The sequence below is a fragment of the Chelmon rostratus genome, chromosome 15, assembly GCF_017976325.1.
Source record: "Chelmon rostratus isolate fCheRos1 chromosome 15, fCheRos1.pri, whole genome shotgun sequence".
Taxonomy (NCBI): Eukaryota; Metazoa; Chordata; class Actinopteri; order Chaetodontiformes; family Chaetodontidae; genus Chelmon; species Chelmon rostratus.
The window spans coordinates 25,874,156-25,895,988 of NC_055672.1; the positions used below are offsets into that span (position 1 = coordinate 25,874,156).

General features: G+C 41.7%; 1 protein-coding gene across 1 annotated transcript in view; it reads right to left on the minus strand.

Annotated features, from left to right (window-relative positions):
• kif6 (kinesin family member 6) overlaps positions 1 to 21,833 on the minus strand; it is a 55,894-nt gene extending 34,061 nt beyond the window's left edge. Inside the window, exons 1-11 of the mRNA XM_041953162.1 lie at positions 21,706 to 21,833; positions 20,282 to 20,391; positions 19,151 to 19,225; positions 14,617 to 14,764; positions 14,277 to 14,386; positions 11,910 to 12,039; positions 8,561 to 8,767; positions 8,227 to 8,370; positions 7,788 to 7,874; positions 2,470 to 2,573; positions 806 to 911 (exon numbers count right to left, since the gene is read on the minus strand). Of these exons, the coding sequence (XP_041809096.1) occupies positions 806 to 911; positions 2,470 to 2,573; positions 7,788 to 7,874; positions 8,227 to 8,370; positions 8,561 to 8,767; positions 11,910 to 12,039; positions 14,277 to 14,386; positions 14,617 to 14,764; positions 19,151 to 19,225; positions 20,282 to 20,391; positions 21,706 to 21,765 (1,281 nt within the window). The 5' untranslated portion in view covers positions 21,766 to 21,833. The remainder of the gene's footprint in view (positions 1 to 805; positions 912 to 2,469; positions 2,574 to 7,787; positions 7,875 to 8,226; positions 8,371 to 8,560; positions 8,768 to 11,909; positions 12,040 to 14,276; positions 14,387 to 14,616; positions 14,765 to 19,150; positions 19,226 to 20,281; positions 20,392 to 21,705) is intronic.

The window sequence follows — 21,833 nt, forward strand, 5'->3', positions numbered from 1 at the left end:
TCATATACACAAGAGAAAAAAGGAGTTCAGACCATTGTGTTGTATGTTGGCACTGTCTGTCGTGGCTGTTTTTAGCTGTCATGCAAAATCTTGAGAAGATCTGGTTTGAACATAGGCATTAATGTTTGCATGTCACCTTACACTTTGCCGTTAATTAGATGTATATATATGTAACTAACTGCAAAGCATCAAGCGATTGGAATTAAATCAGGTTGTGGGAAAATCAAAAGCACTGGATAAAACTGGGCATCGCTGGGTCTTAAAATAGTTTCACTTTCTAGTCACGGCTTGTAGAATAAATTAACACACAATACCCAGCTAGACTGTAGTCAGGCCTTAGGATAAGATAATGAAATAATCAGTTTTTTCATCATCAGGAAATTTTAGTTAGTTCAAAAGCAAGGCATTACCCAGCAGAGGACAGTAGTGAGAGTGATTTAGAGGAGGTGACTGGTCAGCTGGTCCATACTGAGCTCATGGGTGAAGGAAAATGTGTACAGATGATGTCACTGATCAAATGTGTTCCTGTGTCTTCCAGCCATTCATGTTTACAGTGAAGATAAAACTCAAGCATTGACTAACACAATTAAAACTTCAAAAACTAATTTTAGAGAACTAGCATAGCAACCTGAACTGAAAATATCTTGTGCTGTCACAACAGTGTGGTGATGGCACACGAATGTTGTCATGGAAAGGAGAGGGAAGAACAAACCATAGGAAATGAGTGAATGACAGAGAGAAGGGTTACAAGGAGATATGTATGTGTGAACTGTACAAAGAGAGACTGATAGTGTAAATACATTACCTTCAGCATGAAGAAGCAGTACTGGATTTTTCTCATGTCTGGTCCCAATGACAGTGTCACATCTGGATCAGGGTCATCCAGAAAGGCCTTGACAAACTCTTCCAACCTAAACACACAGAGACACACACAGAGACTTTCTAATAACTGACCATAGCTCAAACTATGGCCACATTCCTTCTCCATCACACTTATCACATGCTCAACAGGCACTCAAACAGTTAAGATCTATATTCGAGTAGTGCTTCTAATGTTTAAAATGTGGGTCCACTCAAAGAAAACTATTTACTTAAACTTGTGTTCCAGCTCCACTGGGCTGGCCTGTTGATAAACTATCACTGGATGATAGTCCAAACACTGGTTCTTCAAGCTCTGGACCCGGCCACTGGAAAAGGCTAGGAGGCAACCATCCAGACAGATCCAATGTAGGCACGACACCGTGTGGTTGCTATTTTCCGCTGTAACGTGTTCAGCATAGAGACATGCTAGGTTTACATGACGAAGGGCTTTAAACAAATGTAACTGTCTTGTTTTAGGGCTCTGCAAGACATCATTGGTTTTGTGATACCAAGTTTGATTCTGGAGAAAGCCCTTAAATGCCATGTACAATGTTTTGTGAGATCATTGAAAGATTCAAGGTATCAGGTGATACGTTATGTAGCAAATGCACCAAACAAATATTGTAGTTAGAAAAACAAATTGAAATTGGCTTCAGCTTTTATAAGAAAGGATTGATACTGAACCTCACAAAGAACTGAAGCAGAAAAGTCTTTTGGAAAGGCAAGAATCTGTATGCCTGAGGATATGGGCAAGCACTCAGAAAGGCATAAACCGGAGAGGATACGGCAACAAAAAAGTCAGCATGTCCATGAATGTGGTCACAACAGACATCATTAAAGGTTTTCTGTGTGAGTTTGACCACAAACAGGGGGAAATCGAGGATAATCACCCGGGTAGAGAGGAAATAATAAAAAGACGGACTGCAGGGTCCAAGACGCAGTAAATACGTCAGCGCTGGACAGGCAATGTGCCAAGTCCTCGATGGAACCTCTGTCCTGAACCCTGGCCCTGGCTGACTGGGTTCCTCTGCCATTTAAGTATGAGAACAGAAATAAAGCAGTCCTGGGCGAAACACAGCACTGGGAAAGTCCATTCGATCTGGTTAAGCCTTAAAGAATGAGGCTTCAACTTAGCATTGATGCATATCCAACAGCCTAAGTTATGTGGGCACTTTAGACAAACCTCAAATACTTATAAATCATGACACATATTTCCTCAAGGTATTTAGCATTACAAACACAAATTAGAGTCCAAAAAAGACTGTCTGCTCTCTTTCCTGGATCTGAGGTGCACTGTAAACATCCTAGAAGGCTGATGGGGCCAACCAAGCACTATACACATCTACACTGTCCTGAGATGACTGGCGAACCCAGGTCACCTCATCTCACCCACCCACACACACACACACACACACACACACACACGAACACACACACGAACACACACACGCACACGCACACGCACACACACACACACACACACACTTTAACTCAGGACTTTGAGTCCCCTCATCTGGTATCTGTAAATCTCGAGATAGCATCGCAGGTCAAAATATGCAGGCCATGTAGAGAGAGTGACTGTACAGAATGGACAAGGAGGTGACATACTTCTGGATCTCCTCCACAGTGAGCTGGTCCTCTCTCTGTTCTCCTGTCAACATGGCCAGCTCTTCCTTCAGACACTGGATCTCCCTCTTCAAACGTGCTATTAGCTGAAATACACACACAAAAAGCAGGGTTAGGTCAACTGTATGTGCACATAGGCAAAATGTAAAAAAGCACCTACACACATTTGCACTTACAATTCAAAGACACACACTCACACGTAGACTGAGGCTATTTCACTGCTGCCAACTGTCTGAAAACGATGTTGCGGCTTATCTTTCATTTTGAGGACAAAGCTAGGTAAGAGACGTTTGTTGCTGTTTCCTGTCTGTCCACAGTGTGCACACTGAGCCAACGGACTGGTTGCCATTAGTAACCGCTGTCCAGGTCTGGTTAGTGTATATATAAAAAAGCTAAATATCTCACCAAGTCCGGACATAACTTCTTGAATATGTACTTAGATAGCAAAAAAAAAAACAAAACAAAAAACAAGCAACAGCAACAGCAGGCGTGTTTATTAAGGTCAAAACTCATGATGAGAGGAGAGACAATGTAACAGGACCAGGACTTTGTTATTATAAACAGCCGGAAGCGTCATTCTCTGATTAAAACTGACAGCACTATGCTCCCTAATATGTGTCCACCAGCTGAGCACAGGTGGGGCTGAGACAGCCACTTTCATTAAACAGAATATATGACAAAAAACTATTTAAGGCATGAAAGGAGAATCCACCAAAATCAAATGTGTTTAGGGCCTGGACTTGTTGACATCTACTCTCTAATCTTTGGAAATAAGCATGTGGTTCCCTCTTTCACCATTGCTGAAAGGGCCCATGCCCACAGAGGTCGACCTAAGTGGCCTCCTGTCAGTCTGTGTTAGGGTTAGCTGGCATCTAGCTACCTAGCACCTTAAGGATTAGTGAGTTCAGATCATTGATGAAGTGGCATTACATTTATAAAAATAGCTCCTCTGATGAAATAGAACCATTTCAAATTAGCTTAGCAATGTCATTTGTTTGATGTCAACAAACGTTATTTGTTTGAAAATGTAATGCAGATGAATTGAACAAAGGTGCAGTATCACTTGCTGATGGTAATGTCATTATTTGTGTGAAACACCTCTGAAGGCAGGCGCTCAGTTCTCTACACAACTCAGTGCTCTTCACATTTAACTCTTTGATCTGACTTGTTGATTGGGATTATATCTTAAATCCCCTGGTCCACAGCAAAAGGAGCAAAAGCAAGAGGTTAGCCCACTTGACATGTGCCCTTATTTTGATGCTGAGCAGTCACTAGCAATGTGCCATAACTTGAATTTTATATGAATATGGTTATGTATACAGCAAATGGAGCCACATTCATAACAGACAGCCCAGACGATCTGACTAACATCGTAAAACCAACAGTTCGATATCTCTGCAGCTAGTTGTACAAGATGTTAACAGGGCATTCAATTGTTTGCCAAATCCCTTGAAAAAGGGTAATCAGTCCAAGGAGAAAATGAGCTTTTCTACATTAAATCTAAACAGAGACATGTAATTATATGTTAATGGTAGGGAAAATAGGCCAACACCAAAATCAATGGATGGTCTAGTTACTGAAAGGAAGCCAGACCAGTTGTAATAAAAATTCTGTGCAAATCAGAGCACAAGACAACACTTAAAACCACCTAAAAAAACAAGTGGCAATTGTTTTTTTTTCTCACATGACCCACTTCTCTCTTCAGTATAAATCCCACTTAACAATCACCACTGAATTTGACCACACCACAAAATAATAAAGCAGACTGAATGGCTGGAACTGTCTCAGCGGCGGGAGCAAATACAACAGAAAGTGGCAAGTGTGTGCCAGAGTCACACAGTGACACTGCTGACACAAAGTTGTTAGGGAGCCAAAGCTCAGTGAGCACTCAATCAAGGTCAAAGGTCAGACTCGTCAAAGCAAAGAACTGCTGCTTCTGACAAACACATCTTTTAAATGGAAAGTCAAAACCAGTCATATAGCCAGACATCATCAACTCAAGATGCTCTTGAGAAAAAACAGACCTGCAGTGTGGTTTGGGGTAGGTGCCACCTAGCTAAAAGAAAATTTCATCCCTAATCCACCCATATCATATTTTTTAACAGTGAGCATCATAGCTGACCATCCCTCACCAGAGCCACTCCCTGTATCTCTTTTTTGGAACCCGTGGTCTGATGTAATTTTCCCAGCTGCATCCTGAAACGCTGACCACCAGTTGTCGGTCAGCGGAATCGTGCAGTCTATTTCAGAGCGCCGAGCCCACACGGGTACCACAGCACTGTGGCAGGCTTACATACACTCAGAATTAGAACTGACTCATGTAACTGATGATGCCAGCATATCCTATGGAAACCCATATCAGTGCAAAAGTGGAAAATGCAGATTGTTGTGGTGATGCAAAAAGCAATAAATGTGTATTTATGTTGCTATATATATTACTTTCTATCTGCTGACAAACATGCTACACAATTACATCTGAAACATTACACTGAATTGTGCAAACAGCCCTAACTTTAAATTAGACATCTTCCTCTTGAGTACATACTATCCATCCTGTGCAGAAAACCACCCACAGTAAGCTGTAAGCACTGTAGTATAACCACAGGATACACCTTTAATGCATATGTATTATGTTGTATGCTACTCACAAACATGCTGCTACTATGGGGCCTCTTATAATAAAGGAAGAGGAGTCATAGTTTCCTACTACACCAAAATGTGGGCAAGGTCTTTTATCCCCCACAACAAAATGATAACACATGGGCTGTGTTCCATGGTGCCATTTAGGCATTTTAGACTAAGACAAAGCGCACCACACCACTATACTTTCAAACCCCTGTCCGAACAAAGGCCAGCCACCAAGACAAGACAAATGAGGGGCGCAGGGAGAGTAAGCACTGGCAGGAATTTTCACACCTGCGTCCCAAACATGTCTCACTGGTGGGCTATAAGCAGGCCTCTGTTTGACTCACAGGTATGCACTAATCAGAACTGTCTTTTCAAGAAAGACAGCGTGTGTATCTTTCAGTGATGAGAGAGTCCGGGTTCAGGAGGGTCACCCAGCCTCCTATTACGCTCCACTTAGCTGCATAACAACACTTTACAGTTTACAAAAAGAAGCTGGATGGCAATTCAGCTCAACTCAAACTAAGCGCTCCTGCACACAGTACTGAAGTTTCCCTTGAGTACGCACTTGAAATAAATGCTACACTGAGGTGGTGGAAGCCTCTTGGTCTGCCTGCCACTGTGTCTTGCTCTGCCGCTTGTTTTGCAGATAATGGAAGTCAGCTGGTAGGGGGAGCTGGGAGGGTCATCTGCTTTCACCTGTCCATCTGTGCTGGGCTTCCAAAAAGGCATAAAGGATGGCCTTCAGGGAGTCTCACTCTCTCTCAGCCAGGCCTTAAGTGTCCACCACAGCCTTCTTCCTTTGTTAAGTTTGCTGCACCAGCCAACAGACCATCACACCATATTTCACACCATCCTACTTAAACACCTCACTAGTTATTTAGTAGGTTTAGGACTTTCAGTGAAATAAATGACTTTTTAACTGATATACAGTATTTGTGTGTGGCCACGCTTTTTGTGCCGGCCTTGCGCCAGGTGGTAACAGAACATTCAGTAAATGTTGACAACTGCGCACCAGGATCAGCCTGGTCTAAATGGAGGATTAAGACTGACCTTAGTGCTCTTAGAAGAGCACAGAGCCAACCTTACAGTATGATCACTGTGGCTGACTTCATTATGATTACAGGTCACTTCCAACACCTCATTCTTTCCCTGCCCATGAGAGACTAGTTAAATATTTGTCTGGTGTGGCTGGTTTCCTGCTGTTCAGTGCATTTTGTAGCCTGTAGGCTACAGTATAGGACCACTAAGGCCAGTTTTCAAATCAATAGCAACAGTTGGCATGTCCAGTAGGCAGTGTGACTGAAAACAGGGCAGGCCAAAAACAGGAGTCTGAGTGTCATCCCAAGCCACAGTAAATAACATCATTCCAATCTGCAAACTATACCGCTGGCTTCACTTTTTTTTTTTCTCAGTGAGCCAGGAAGTGAGATAAGGGAGAAAGAGAGAGACAGGAGCTACGAACAAAATGAGAAACACACTAAAAAGTCAGAAACGGAGACAAGAAGTTTGCCCATGGAGTTTGCGTTTGCCTGGAGCTGTAACTGTGCAGGACCCAATTGGGAGCAGCCAGACACTGTCACAATTACTGGGCCAGCCGCAGACTCTCTTAAAAATACCTCTGGAGGGTTTGCAAGTGGCCAGCCAAGTCTCAGCAGCAGTAATACAGTAGCAGTTGATCCTGAGGCAGGTCATGGTGGGAGAGGAGGAAGCGGATATAGCTGTGATGAATTACTACAGTATATCCCCAGAGGGGCCTTTACAACAACTACCAGCTCTGCTTCCTGGCACAATACAATAGGGGGAGGTGTGACAACTATTGTAAAAGGAGAAAGTAAAGGGGAGAAACCATTGTCATGGCTAACCTGGCTAAAATCTCTCATTTTATAATATGTGACAAAAGGCAGATATGGAACTATGTAGAAGTATTGTTGAGCGGTCTCTTTAACCACATACTGTTTGTGTAACAATTCAAAGATTTATTATCACCAAAACTTTCTTCTGCTCTACAGCTCCTACTCTGGCCTCTTCTCTAGCTTACTGTGATAAGAATGTATTCATACTATATAGATACTAAATATAGTGAAAGTAAACACACTGGCCACTCTCTTTTTAAAAATGCTGCACTTTGTCCTCAGATCTCCAACATCTGCGCAGGATTGCTCTGTGGCTCCATGCGTGCAATGTGTGCTTCCCTGCATGAATGTGTGGAGATATATATACACACCAGTCTCCAGCTGGATGCTTTCTTGAGAGGCTGTAAGGTATTGGGATAAAATATGCCATAACAGAATTGGAGGCATGTAAACAAGACAGAGGGAGACTGAAAACAGGATCTGTGAGCAGTCTAAATAACAAGATGGACAGGTTACGTGTCTATGTGTTCAAGGTGGAAAACTGCCTCTTTCAGAATGACTCTGACACTGGAAAATCTAATTTGGTATTGGAAACCTAAAGAGGACACTTAAGCACATGGTGGGTTACACTTAGTTACATTTAGAAGCTGGATTTTCACTACAACTCATTCCCTGATCAATTTAAGGTCTGGAAGCTATGAGGATGGTCTGGCCGTAATGAAACAGCACATTAAGTCATGCCTCTGTGGTGTGATTGTGTGGCTAAGCTATGGTATTTGTAGTGACTGTTGAAGTGCTGTGAGTGCCGGGCTGTCTCACCAGAACGGGATCCAGTTCTTCATTCAGTATCGCCTCGTTCTTGATAAGAGCCACTCGCTGAGCAAAGCGGCATGTAGAGATGGACTCCTGAAGGAAACAGTTTTAAGAATATGTTTTAATGTTTGTTTTTCTGCCCGAGGGAAGACATTTACTCCGAATTACTCTCTATGAAGCAGAGTATGGGTGGAACTCCTGAGTATGTAGCGTCTTCAAAATGTAAGAATATTTTGTTTTTTCTATTTTAAATCCCCAGAGAATCCAGATGAGGTTTCAGAAGAGAAATGTATATTCACTGCTGACAGAGCTAGCCAGAGCCAGCTAGAAAGGCCAAAGGGCTAACAGCATTATTTCACTCCATATTTCACCTTGTTTTGTTCATTTTTTTGGCAATCTAATGGAATAATGTGTCTGAATGTCACCTTAGGCAGACCATCCTTACATCAAGGTTCCTCTTGTCAACTGCTATGGTGGCAATCATTGTAGTCATACAATTGCCCCCAAGGCTGTCTCTCAGCACAGAAGTCAACATGGAGTTCCTGTATGGTATATGAGACCGGTTCTTCTCAGACAAAGCTATAATCACCTGAAGACGAGAGCGGGGAAAAGAGCTGATATGTAAATGAAGACAGAGATGTCTGAAAGAAAATGCAATTATTATTTCCAACAGTGTGGACCATTATGGTTCTGTATGTATCTATAACAAATATATTTTGAATATTAACTTATTTTTTTACATTGTTTCAAATGAAAACATATGTCTCAGAAGTGAATACCTGCTCCAGGTAGTGGAGGGAGAGGTTGATGTACTTGGCCTCAGTGAGCAGCTGCCCATTCAGGCCAGTCTTGCTAACTCTGTCCGATCCGGCCAGGTCCACCAGGTGGAGCTTGGAGCGGTGCAGGGTGGCCGAGCCCGGCTCACTCCTGCATAAGTGCACGGTGAAAATACAGTGAGAACGTGTGGATGCCTGGTTCATTGGAGTCTGGAGAAGAGAGAAGAAGGGAGAGTGGTGAGAGAACACTTTGAAAATGCTGGTGTTCTTCAGTCTGTGTGAGAGTATTTTGAAACCTCTACAATTGGTACACATGGTGGGTTCAAAAAAGAAAAGGGAATTTACTCTCCATCTGCGATATTTTCCATATTCAAACAACAAAAAACATGTTTCCTTTGATTCCTTTTTTTTTCTAGCTCCCACTGGTTTGAAGATCAAAGCGTCACCATGTGTAACCGATGAGCAGTAAACACATGGTGGCGGCTTCACAGACACTGAGGTTGATTTTCAGATGGTCACTGGAACAGCAGAATTCAGGCTGATGCCAGGAGGAGACAGAAATAGAGTATGAGTCACTCTGCACAAATAAGCTTTATTAGCTAGAGGAGGATGGGCTACTCGTGGTGTCCTCAAGGAGAGAATAAACAGAAGAAGTGCTGATCACAGACTTCTTTCTTTTTTCTTTTGTTTTTGCCTAAGCACATCGGCAGCTTGGGCACATGATTTTGGTTTTAAATAGCAGCTTTTATTTAGGACAGAGGGGTTATCAGGATAGTACATCTTGACTTGAATTATTTTCCGATCAAGGCTGAGACTCTATTCCATCTGTGGAACAGTCATTGATCTAAGATAAGGACGTGGCTTTCTTTTTTATTCTGCCTGAAAACACCATCATAAACATTCCAAGTCATTCATTCTGAAAAGGTGCTCTGACCCTGACTTGTTGTTGGCGTGAATGTGCCAACACCTGGATGTCATGGTCATGACAGTTCATGACAGATCTTTCACTGTCTTAACTCACCACTATCACCTTTTTCCTAAGTCCAGATTCCATTCACTCTGCACACGTCCATGTTTGTTCCTAAGGGTACCCCTTAAAGTAATATGAAGCAGCCATGAGATGCTAACAATGGATCTAATATATCTACAGCAGCCCCACAATCAATCCTTCCTTCATGAAGGTTACAATGTTCAGTTTTTGTTGAAACTATTTAAAGAGGTGTTGATTCAACTTTATGTGGTGTGGCTGCACTGAATGGCACTATACTTACTACACTATATTTATAGCAATGACAGGTGGCTAAATAACAGAAACATTTGTCAGTATAATGCGCAGCTCAACAGCTCAACAGCAACACAAACGTCATTCACCAAAATGATAATAAAGTTGAATCAAAATCTCTTTCTCTAAGTTTCAACAAAAAACTGAAAATAATAACCTTTATTAAGGGAGGATTCATTGCAGGGCTGTTGTATTACACTGCATTAGTTTTAGCTTATTGTGACACGTACATAAAGTGACTGTTAATACATGTACTACAGTGGAAATCAATACCAGCACTCATACAGTATGTTATCTCTCATCCATATATTGGATGATAGATAAGTATTCAAATACACCGGCAGAGTGTTGTGTCATTATCACAGCATTTATCAAGACTGGGAACCAGCTGAGAGACAGGTGGGGTATGTTGCAAATGTTGCAATGTATGCAACATAATAACTTCATTACATATAAAGGTTTCTTTAGAAGTCCTAGAGAGCACATTACGTACAGTGTGTATATTTAAAAGGTTACAGACAGTGTGCTCATATCCAAAGAGGGAACAGCGTCCACACATTGCCATTCAATTATGTCTTAGTTGTCTTCTGTGTTCTGAATTGACCAAATGTTGATCTTACATGCACCACATGCTGACCACACACAGTGCTGCAGTAGGTCAGCATAAAGGGACAATCTGGTGCTCCAAACCCCCGAAACATTTCGAGATTGCTGATTCAAAAGATCAAGAGTGCAGTTTAATGTTGACCACCTGTAACGCACCCTACTCACCCCCACACGGTCAGGAGGGAGTTAGGATGTAGCGGGGGCAAAGAAACAGGTCCTGTATCCCCACATGTGAAGAGAAGTGAAACAGGGACGCAGAAAAAAGACCATATGGGAGGAAATGTTTCCTGGTGAGGTTGAAGGAAGGGTGAGGAGTTGTATTTTATTTCCTGTCCAATAAAAGTGTAGAGCGGATTGCCAAGTCTCGAACCAAGTGAGCTCATTGTTTGCTGAGTGTGGCGTGAATGTGTCATCTTTTATCCATATGGCTGGGAGCAAGAAGAGAAAGAAAGCATTACTGTGAACCTTATTGGAAGTCTATGTGGAGCAAGGACTTCTGGGATGATTCTGGCAGCAACAAATTCAGAATGTTGACGGAGCTTTGTTTGCTTGTGGTTCAAGAGAAACCCTCTTGTGAAGGAGTTCCGGAGAGGACAAGTTCACAATAGTCTCTGTGTGGGTGGACTGTACCAGAGGCACCCCGCTCAACTGAGCAGTGTCTCCATTGCCTGATCAACAGCCTGATGTAACATCCAAGAATGTGTTTCCACTTAAATGTGTCCCCAGGTATAACAGCAGTGGACACTGGGAGTGTGTCCTCAAGGTAGATGAAAAACAAAAGCAGTATTGTTGTGGCAGTGGAATATGTATATTACTTGTTAGACATATTTTTCTTCCAGTCTACAAAAGCTATGTGACAGGATACTGGCTAGTTATGGAGAAATGCCATCTGGAATTTCTTTTGTAATGGTTTTGCTTCAAGAAACAATCAAAGCCACATCAAAAACTGACTTTGAAATACTTGTTAGAAATGAAAAGCGAGTCTCTGATTGAAACCTGATTATCCAGTTCACTTTTACTGTCTGTTATTTACTTACAAACTAACAGAACAAGTAAACAAGGTGAGATCAGCCTTTTGTTCCAAACCTCAGGTTGCAAAGCAGAAGCTGACCCACCACATGTCTCATCAGTGTGGGGAGTCTGGGTGTCTGAGTGTAGAAAAGAACCACTGCAACATAAACAGAAATTACAGAGAGAATTCTTGGTTTTACTGGGGAAAACATGGTAAAGGGGACCACAAGGGACCAAAATAATATTTACCTTAAGGGTCTTAAGGTACCATTTAAAGGCATTTTGCATTTGTGGATAAAAAATACCCTTTATGCCCCTTATTCTGGGAGTGGTCATGTATTTGTGCTTACTGTCTACAGTCCTTACTAAGAACACTGCATGGACGGTGTGTGAATTAAAAAGTGGAAGTCATTTCATAAATTTCTGTTGGGCATGTGTTTCCCTCTTTCCTACCTCTGCAATCATACGATTGGTGTCACCCAGGAAGAGCAGATTCAGAGCCTCCTCCTCGTTTGCTGCCTGCTGTAATGACAGGTTCCTGAGGTGGATGTTCTGGTCTGGATCTTCCATGATCAATGCTTTTCTGAAGAAGAAAATAAAACCTTGTTAAAGGAAATTCCAGCACAAGAAATTAACCTGAAATTATGAATAGACTCGAATAAGTGCCTCGTGGTTGAATCCGTCCACCAACCAGTCAAGTTGCAGTTTACATTAATTTGTGTCCAGACTCACATAATACATGTAGTTAAGACTCTGTAGTAATTTCATAAAAGGTATTAAGTGTTTTGTTGTTTTGTGGTGAAATGGAAGTTATCATTATACTGACATGTATGATTCCAGTGAATAATTTCCAGTGAGAAACATGTTGTCTTCACTTAGAGACTATTTTTCCAGAGGAGCGCAGAGGACTGATACAGAGCTTCATCACATGGAGCAACAACAATCACCTGAAGCTCAGTATCAGCAGAACCAATGAGCTTGTAGTGGACAACAAATATGGATGCTGCTGCAAAGAAGCTACAAACTCTAAAACCTGGACGCTTTACACACATCTTCAGCTCGACAGCACAGATCTCCACAGTCAGCACAGATTCAAGGTGGACGCCCAAGATTAGTGTCACCAATTCAGTAAATGTGAAATATGGTCACAATCTGCCTTCTGTTCCTGAGTGATGGTGCTGAATAATGGCCAGAAAAGAGTGATGTTATGTAGACATGGAGACAAAAAGAAGTAAAACAAGAAAAACCTGTGTCACCATCTCATGGTTGTATGCCTCAACCAACCAGTCAAGTTGCAGTTTACATCCATGTGTGCCCAAACTCATATAACATATGTAGTTAAGAATTTGATGGAATTCATTTAATTAATTTAGGTAAATCAATTAAAGGTATTAAGTGTTTTTGGGTTTGTTTGTCAGCCCCCGCTCTGGCCTCGTTGCCGGACAGTAAACTGTGTTTTACATCTCTGCATCTGGGTCCTGGCCTCTCTCATTGTGAATCGCAACAGACGACAATGCTTCAAATATGGATGCTGATGCAAAGAAGCTCCAAATTGTAAAATGCACATATCTTCAACTTGTCAGCAAGATTAGCATCGCCAACTCAGTATCTGAGCAAATGTGAAATATGGTCACAATCTGCCTTCTGTTCCTGAGTTATGGTGTTGAATAAGAAAAATGTTTTTACAGAACAGTATGATGTCACAGTGAAGATGACCTTGGTGACCTTGACCTTTGACCTTTGACCACCAAAAACAAATCAGTTCATTCTTTAGAAGATTCTTCAGAAATTCCCTCCAGATCTTCCTCAGATATCACGTTCACGAGAATGGGATGGATGTGCATAATTAGAGACAGACAGACAACCTGAAAACATAATGCTTCTGGTTACGGCTGTCGCCGGCACGAAGGCATGAAAATGAGGGCAAGAATGTCAGAAAGAAGAGAAGGGGTAAGCAGTGAAAGAGAGATGCAGACCAGCAGTTAAAGAGAGGGGACCAGCAGTTAAAGAGAGAAATTTGTCAGTGCCACAGCTTCTCCTTGAATCAGCAAGTGTGGCCACAGCATGGTTAACAACGGGCACTGTCTATATGCAGAAGACTGTGATTTGTGGGTATTGAAACCTTGAGCTGGATCGTCTGCAAAAGGAGAGAAGAAACTTAAATTGAACTGGAGGTCCAAAGTCTACTTTGAGATGAATAAGTATTGAGTATGACAAAATAGGCAAAAAAAAGAAAAATAAGATCATACACAGACAAACCTCCAGACAGATGGAATTTATAACTGCAAAGAAAGAAGAAAAAAGAAATAATGAAGCAGAATTAAACAAGATGAGCAGTGAGGAAAAGAGAGCAGCCTCAAAGACAGGCCAAGGTAGAGAGAGAAGCAGCAGAAGGTGACAAAGAATGAGAAATGAGAGATAGATGGACATAAAAAAGGATTTCCCTCAGACCAGCTGTACCAGTGACTACACTGTGAAAAGCTCCACATTTCTCCACATGACCCTCCTGCTCTCCACTCCAGTGGCAGAGTCTGCCACCAGGTTGACCACATCCATTGCTGTCCCAGAGTCTCATTATGTCAGTTCGGCAGTTTGTAGTGAGGGATAAATACTAGAGTCTCCATATTTCACCACACACTGACTCTGGGCCAGGCTCACAAATGGCTGTTCAGGAATAAAGCTCGACCCACAAGTGTCTGAGAGAATAATGGAACCAGGGATGATCAACTTGAGAAGAAGTGCTATCGCTTGCAAGTGCATAAGTGCTTCAAGGCGAACTCTCCACTATATGACAGTCTCAGTAATAAAAAGAACACTAACGGTAGGTCTTCTAGTCGAGATGCTTCATGTCTGGAATCCAGAAGGTCATATCCCATCTCATTGTAGATCTCCAGGTAGGAGATGTGTGTGGTGTAAACCATTCTGTTGTCCTGTGGAGCAAAAAACACAGTGTGTAAACCTGGACGGAAATCCTAGTCTTTTTGACATTTGGCAAAAGCAAATGTTTAAATGTAGATGCTTTGCAGCACAGGGAAATTAAGGCTGGTTGACTGATGGCCAGTAGGATACCATTTGACACTGCTCTTCTATTTATCAATGTGTGTGGCCTGTATGCAGTGACAATGACATAGAAAAAACAAGCTAACGCTGCTGTGCTGACCTGGCTGAAGTGTTTAAACAGGTAGGAAAGGGTGCGGGGAATAATGCCACGATCATTGTAGCGCTCAGCCCCTCCTGTGATGGTAAAGGTCTTTCCGCTGCCCGTCTGGCCATAGGCAAATATGGTGCCATTATAGCCGGCCAAAACACTGCATGGACACACATAAGAAGCAGGTAAGCAGATTTAAGAGACAATTAAAATAAAATTAATGTATTCTTCCTTATCCAATGTGTTTTCATTGTCCATTTGACTACAGGTGTCAAAAAAAGCACATTTTACAAGTGAAGTAGTAACAATTTATCACCACTGCTGAGCTCTTTCTAAGGAAGGTGAAATATACACCACCAAACAAAATGGGCCTACAGATAACAAGGGAGAGTGAAGCTATTTTTCCTTTAAAAGTACAGCCTCACTGAGCCACCATATTCTTTCTCATTTGCATCATCTACCTTCTATGACATCACTATCTCAATTTACAGCGCAAGGGACTTTCAAGCATATCCCTGAGCAGACACCAAAAGACTGAGTGAATTGAGTCTGACACTTTAAATCCACAGGAAAAGATGGCAGTGAGTGAAGAAGTGCTATGGCGACAGACATCTGCCAGTGAGGGAGGAATGTCTCGCGGTATGATTGAAGGAAAGGGCCCAAACCCACTCGGCTAGGCAGGCCTGGTAAATTTTGGTTTGGCAACTGCCCTTCTGCACGTGCACAGGGCCATGGAAACCAATGGTATCTAGTTCTGTTTGAATGAAATGAACATCCAATATGAGGAAACGCAATAAGAGGTAGGATAACTTGGCATAAAAAAAATCCTGTTCTGTAGTTTTGGAAATAAACCAGGAAATAGTAAAAGAGGCCGCCGACACAAGAGCCTGGATCAAAGGTGAGGATAAACTCTGTGCTCTTTGAATTGCCAATTGCAAGGAAAAGGATATCTTAACACTATATTTTTCAAGAATTATAAATGAATTTAAGCCTCTCACTTATCCTAATGGCACTGCCAACCCAGTATTTAAGCAGTGGGTGGGTTTCCCTCCCTGTGTGCTGTACAATTCCACACCCTGCATGAGAAGAGTAAGGGAAAGAACCAAATGTCAGCTTATATAAAACACGACGTCCACTCATGAGAATGGTGGTTGGTTGGTCTGACTTGGACAGCCATTGGCCATCCATTTAATCTAGAGTGAGTCATGGCAGCGATTGGTAGCAGGGAGAAAAGACACAGGCTCAGTGTTTAGTTTTCATGTAACTGCTAATGATGCGGCCTGGGCTCTGCCACTGAGGCTTGGGCGTTTCCCAATGCTTGTTCCTGTTTACACCTCAGCTTCCCTGGAGATTGTCAACTCATCGTCTGTTATTTTTATGAGAGGCAGTACTTCCAATCTTTGAAGATAATCAGGTTAAGGATAGAATTGAACAGTCCTCTATTCTTCTTTGAACTTGGGCTGCAGGTTTCACAGCCATTTGACATGGGATTAAAGTGCAGATAGAGGGTTTGCCTTGCCAAGCCACCATTGGCTTGTCCTCTCCTAGAGCTATTAATACTGGTTTGTTTTTAAACTACTGTGCTGGGGGAAATGGTTTTGGTTGCACCACAGCAGAGACAGAAACTAATGTGCAAGTAAACGAGTTAGAGTTTTTGGCTAAACTTTAATTGTGCCAAGTATGACAGAGCACCAACCAAAACAACCATTTGACAGTTATTGCTAGTTGAACAGATTGGCGCCTACGTGCATGAAGCTGAGCTTTAGTGTGGTGACAGTGGATCTGCTGCGATTCAAAGGACTCCTGACTAAACCTGACAAATGTTTCCTCACTAAAGGGGCATTAGGAAAAACATTCTGCTAGTCCAAATTTCGTTCTGCTTGATTTCTGTGGCCAGACGTGCTACGTGGTTATCAGCTGGGTTTCACATAGCTTTTGTCAGTCCCAACTAAAGTGCTTTTCATAAGCTCTTTCAATACTCTTTGTAGCAAGGATATGAGGCCTAAGTCTTGGCCTTTTCCTGTGACTGTGTTCAAAGGCAACATATTGTAACAGGTAACGTGGGCTAAACAGGCAGAAATATTCTCTATTCACTCTTATAGCCACTTTGGTGAGACCTGATTCAAAATGTTAAAACTTTATGGAATTCATAGGATTCAGTGTGTAAACAGGCATCCTGCAGAGGGGGCAAGGAACTGACAGTGGACAAAGAAATGTCTGAGCGGGGAGACAGATTGGTCATGGATGACTAGTTCCCTCTAGGCTGCAGTGCAGGCTGCAGAGTGATGTCAAAGACTACAAGACACCAAGTTCAAACTAATATGGCGAGACATAGCCTGGTTGTGTGTGTTGTTTTTAACCTGATGTTTACCATCTGCCACACAAAAGGGGAGCTGTTCAAAGGTTGGCTGGGAGGGCAAATTAATCCCCAAGTGAACCTGTGTAAGTCAGGTCAAACACATCCTAGACCTTAATCAGCCAATCCCAACATCTCACAATGTGTTTATACGTCTCCTAAACGCAAAGACAATGCAAAGCTTGTATTGTGACTAGGCTGGATGGAATGCAGTGGAGATGGGAGGGCTAAATTGAACCAGGAGGACAGAGTTTAGCGAACATTTGATCCCAGAAAATTCCAAGTTAATTCCCTCTCCTCTTGGCTTTTCTCTCTTTTGGAAATCAATCCCCATTTTGACAATCCCTAAAGACGCCGTTAAGAGCTTCCCTAAGAAGTGAGGAAGGGAATTTCATCAGAGACACAATTCTGTTTATTTGTAGATGGAAGAATAAAATGCAACTGCAAAACATGTTGCATTGTGTTTCATTTATGAATGCGAATCATCCATAGTAACAACATTTTTTTAAATTAAAACCAAATGAGATTCATTTATTTAAATCTGGTAGGGAAGCATGACATTAAAACTTCTGCTGATACCAATTCTAAAGCTCCTATCTATCGTCTTTACCGGTGGAGTTGTATATTATATCAACATGTGGTCAACCATTGTAGTTCTCGCAGTTTCTCCAAAACAGGTGGATCCTTAAAAACTCAACTGTAAACTGAGTCACTTGTGCTGTTGTCAAGTGAAAATATCAGGAGAGCAATATGCTTCCTTCAATCATCACACTCAGTGATCAACCACCAATTAAATACAGACTTTTAAATACATTACTTAAATACAAAACTTAATGATTTGAAAACATAAACATGATTATTACAGCATCACCTTGAGGTCAGTGAGTGCCTTGATATTTGAGTAGTAGGTGGAATTTGCAACGCAACTTGCTGCTCCAACTCTTCTAGCATAGGTAAATTAATAAAAAAAATGTAATCAATGATATATTTGTCATGGGAGATTGGGACTTGGAGTTTGAAATTGAAAATGCAGCACAGGACAACTTTAGTAGCACATATCAACTTTCAAACCACAAGAAACACACATCTTGGTGTTAGGTTAACAAATGACCGACTTGTTCCAGGGGATGTGTTTAGACCACCAGACTATCAGGACCACACAGCTGTCACTGACAGCAGCTGACACTAAACATTCACTTAGTTCTGCACACAGTTAGTGATGTACTGCACTGAAGTCAGTGAGAGTGAATAACTTAATGAGCTGTAACACTGAACCATGATGAAACATCTTACTGCTGATCAGTACGACGTAGTGATTTTGTAAAATGGTGAGTTACTATAGCAGCCTCTTATGTCTTTGACTCCAAGTGTACAGTAGAGGGAACCCCCAGTACAGAAACCAGGACTGTGGGGTTCACAGTCAGCACCTCAACCTCTGGACTATCAGCTCTGCTGGTGAGCATGCTGTCTTTTGTTTTCACAAGCTCAAGGTTTAATACAACAGAGGTCTGTGGCAATTAATGCATCTTAGAGTAAAATATACACCCAAATTACACATTTACAGATAAATAGCTGAAATTGATTTATTAATATTTTCAATTTAATTTAATTAATTTAACTGTTTGGACCACTAAATCCATTAAGTTGAACAGTACTAACAAATTACTTGTATTGCTGATCTTGAAGGCCAGATTTTTCAGTAGATTAGTCTAATGAATGTGGTTCTTGGGAGTGACAAATTAAACAGCTCAAAATGAGTGAGCAGCTACAGTTCAAAGAATAGCTCTGTGCTGTGGCTTGAAAATGTTCTCACACTCACAGTGGCACAATGTGCCATCTTGTCTGCCAGCTCAGTCCACTTAGTGGTTTAAATATGTAAAGCACGCCAAAAATCACAGACACTCTCCATTTCCATCTTGAAGAAAGCCGAGCCTTCCGAACTTCCTGTCAACAAGGCTGGCTAAAGCCTGTGAGGCCTGACCACAATATGGAGAGATGAGCATTGCTGGGCACAGGTGGTTACTGATAGCTTCTGAGATCTGTGATTTGTGAACGGGATAATTAAAGGTTGTAGTTTCAATGGTTGAAAAAGGCTTTTAAAGAAATTATATAAACTTTCCAAATTACGTGGTATTAATACAAACATTTATTTACATTTTCCATTTTGAGTACAGCATCAGAAAAATTTACCTGTCTGCAGCTGGTTTGGCAATGTTTTCAAATATTTCTTCTTGTTTGACAGCTTGATCGAATACCTTTTGGTACCTGGACAAAAGTGAGAAGAACAAAGACAGAACCCTCATGACACATTTGGTAGAACAGAACAGTTCACGGCATCTATCTGTAATTTCATTTACCATTATAAAATACAGTAAAAGCATGTGGCTGGTTGATCTCAAACATCCAAGGCTCAACCCAGTTATCCACAGCAGCACTGAATAACCACAAAAGCAGTTTATTTAATTGCCAAGTGGATGAGGAGGAGTTTAGTCATTCTGTTTTCTAAAACAGTCTCAATCCATCATGTTTTATCCCACAGAAAGATGACAGTGATGTGAGAGGAATTTGCCCAGGAAGATTGTTAAATCTGGACATTTTATTTCTATAAGGGCACCAGGGAACCTCCACAGGCTATTCTAAGACTGTGCGGTTTTCAAAGGCACTCAGCATCCAATGCTGTCTGACTCCCTAACTGTGAATTTAGGGCTTGGAGGTGTGTCATACGCCCTGCACAGAGGGTATATAAGGCTGCAGCTTTCACCACCAGCATTAAACAGATTCTGCCTCTGCAGTCATGGAACTAGTGGAAGAATTATTTACAGGAAAAGTTCTTGTGCAACGTTGAGAGTGTAAATGTTGGTGGACAATACGCGGTAAATCTGGCATGCTAACATGTAATGGCAATGTGAAGAAGAAGAGATGGCAATATTAACAATCTTTCTCCAGAATAGATCGCCACACCTTTAAGCACAACTGAAATCAACAGCTGAAGAGGTCATCTGTAAGACTGAAGCTAATTATGAAGATAAAGACACTACATGCACACTGCATGCAGTTATATTTCTTATTAATCTTACTTCTGTTAACAAATTGCTGTTGCTTTTACACTTAAGACAAAATGGATCGAATAGGTCTCAGGAGAGGAAGACCCCTTCCAAAGTTTTTTGAACAACAAATGTAAAAGCTTTCTTTCCCTAAAATGATGTCAATTATCATGGTGGGCTTCAAAGAACCCACCAGGCGAATTTAATTAGGTCAAATTAGTTGGCTAATTTGGGAAATGAAGCCAATAGACACAAATACAGCTACCTGACACTCTACCTGAATTTGTAGCACTCCTTCTTGTTGTTAACTACACCGTCAGCCAGGTCCCTGGGCACTACAAACTCCAAAGAAGCACCTGTCGGCTCCTCATTGTCCACAGAGTACACCTGAGGGAGCCAGAGACAAGAGTAGAGTCAGTTCTACAGTGGAACAAGGCTCACAGGCTGATGCATATTAGCACAGGACAAGGTAGAGGCTACTTCACCAGGAGGAAATATTTCAGTAACATTTGAAAGTAGCCAAATACAGTAGGCATTCATCTTCTCTGTTGAAAGAGTAGTCTACTCTATGTTCTATGATTTGTATGCTGTTATGGTATGTGGTGCCATACATGCAGCCCAATTTAAACACAATACATAATGCTAGGTCTGAAATATAACATTGGCTGCCTGTGGTTTGGGTGTTGCAAGTCCCAAAATAAAGAAATGGAGATTATGAGGCATGTATTCTGTGGAAAGCAATAGAAATAACAAGCAATCATGATCAGTGCACAGCGTAGGCAAGCTCTACAACTTCACCTCTGCTCATAAAGCCACCGGGGAGAAAAATTGTAGAACATTAAACTAATATAGACTAAGCTCTAGCAGTGGATGAGAGGCTAGCTGGTCAACCCAAACACCCCCACCTCTGTTTCTGAGCTTCAACATGTGTGTCTGGCATATGTTTCCAATGGACACTGATGCAATTACAAGTCCCCAGGGTTTCAGAAATAAAAGATAAGACTGAACTGACTGGATTGTTTTTTTTTTAACAGTCACCCTGCCTGTAGCATCGCCTCCTGATCACTGCTGCTCTGTTGCCTTCACATGGACATGTGCAGAGTCTCAAACAGCCCCAAGGAGGTGGCTGCGCTCATTTCATTCTGATGGATGTTGTCAGCTCAAGCTAAAGTGGCACAGAAACCCTGAAAGTAATTAGATTATTTCATCCATCAGCAGCTGTGCACAGAAAATGAACTTAGCTTTAGAAAGAAGAAAGTACAAATGGAAACACATGTTTCCATGTGTATCCACCACAGAGGGCCCTTATCTGAGGCTCAGTGAACATTAGTAAGCATGTGTGCACCAACCGCTGTTAGGCTGCTTGATATTATTGTATTAGTCTGCCACTGCCACATTGACTGAATGTATGACTCTGGGTATCACTGCAACTGGTTCTAATAATGTAGCTTTAATATTAAACAACGACGAGCCAAAATGTCTGTGGTGGAAAAGTTACGTTAAGTGTAAACCTTAGTAGTACTAGAAACGTAACAGCAATATAACACAGCGTGCTTAGTGTTTAGAGAGTTGTCGCTGTTATACCAGTAATATTAACTACGCTAACGTTAGCTTAAATGAACGTCCTGCCCTGCATTAAATTCAATATGCGCTCCGTTATTTTGGCCTAAACGTTGAGTTTTAGCTCAGCTGTCGACTTACCGCCGCATTTTTCTTGGTAGGTTTAATTCGACCAAATATCTGTATCGTCTGTTTCACCATTTTCGTTGCTTTTCTTACACACACAGTGTAAGTTAGCTGGTTAGTTCTCGGGCTAATGCTAGCGTCAT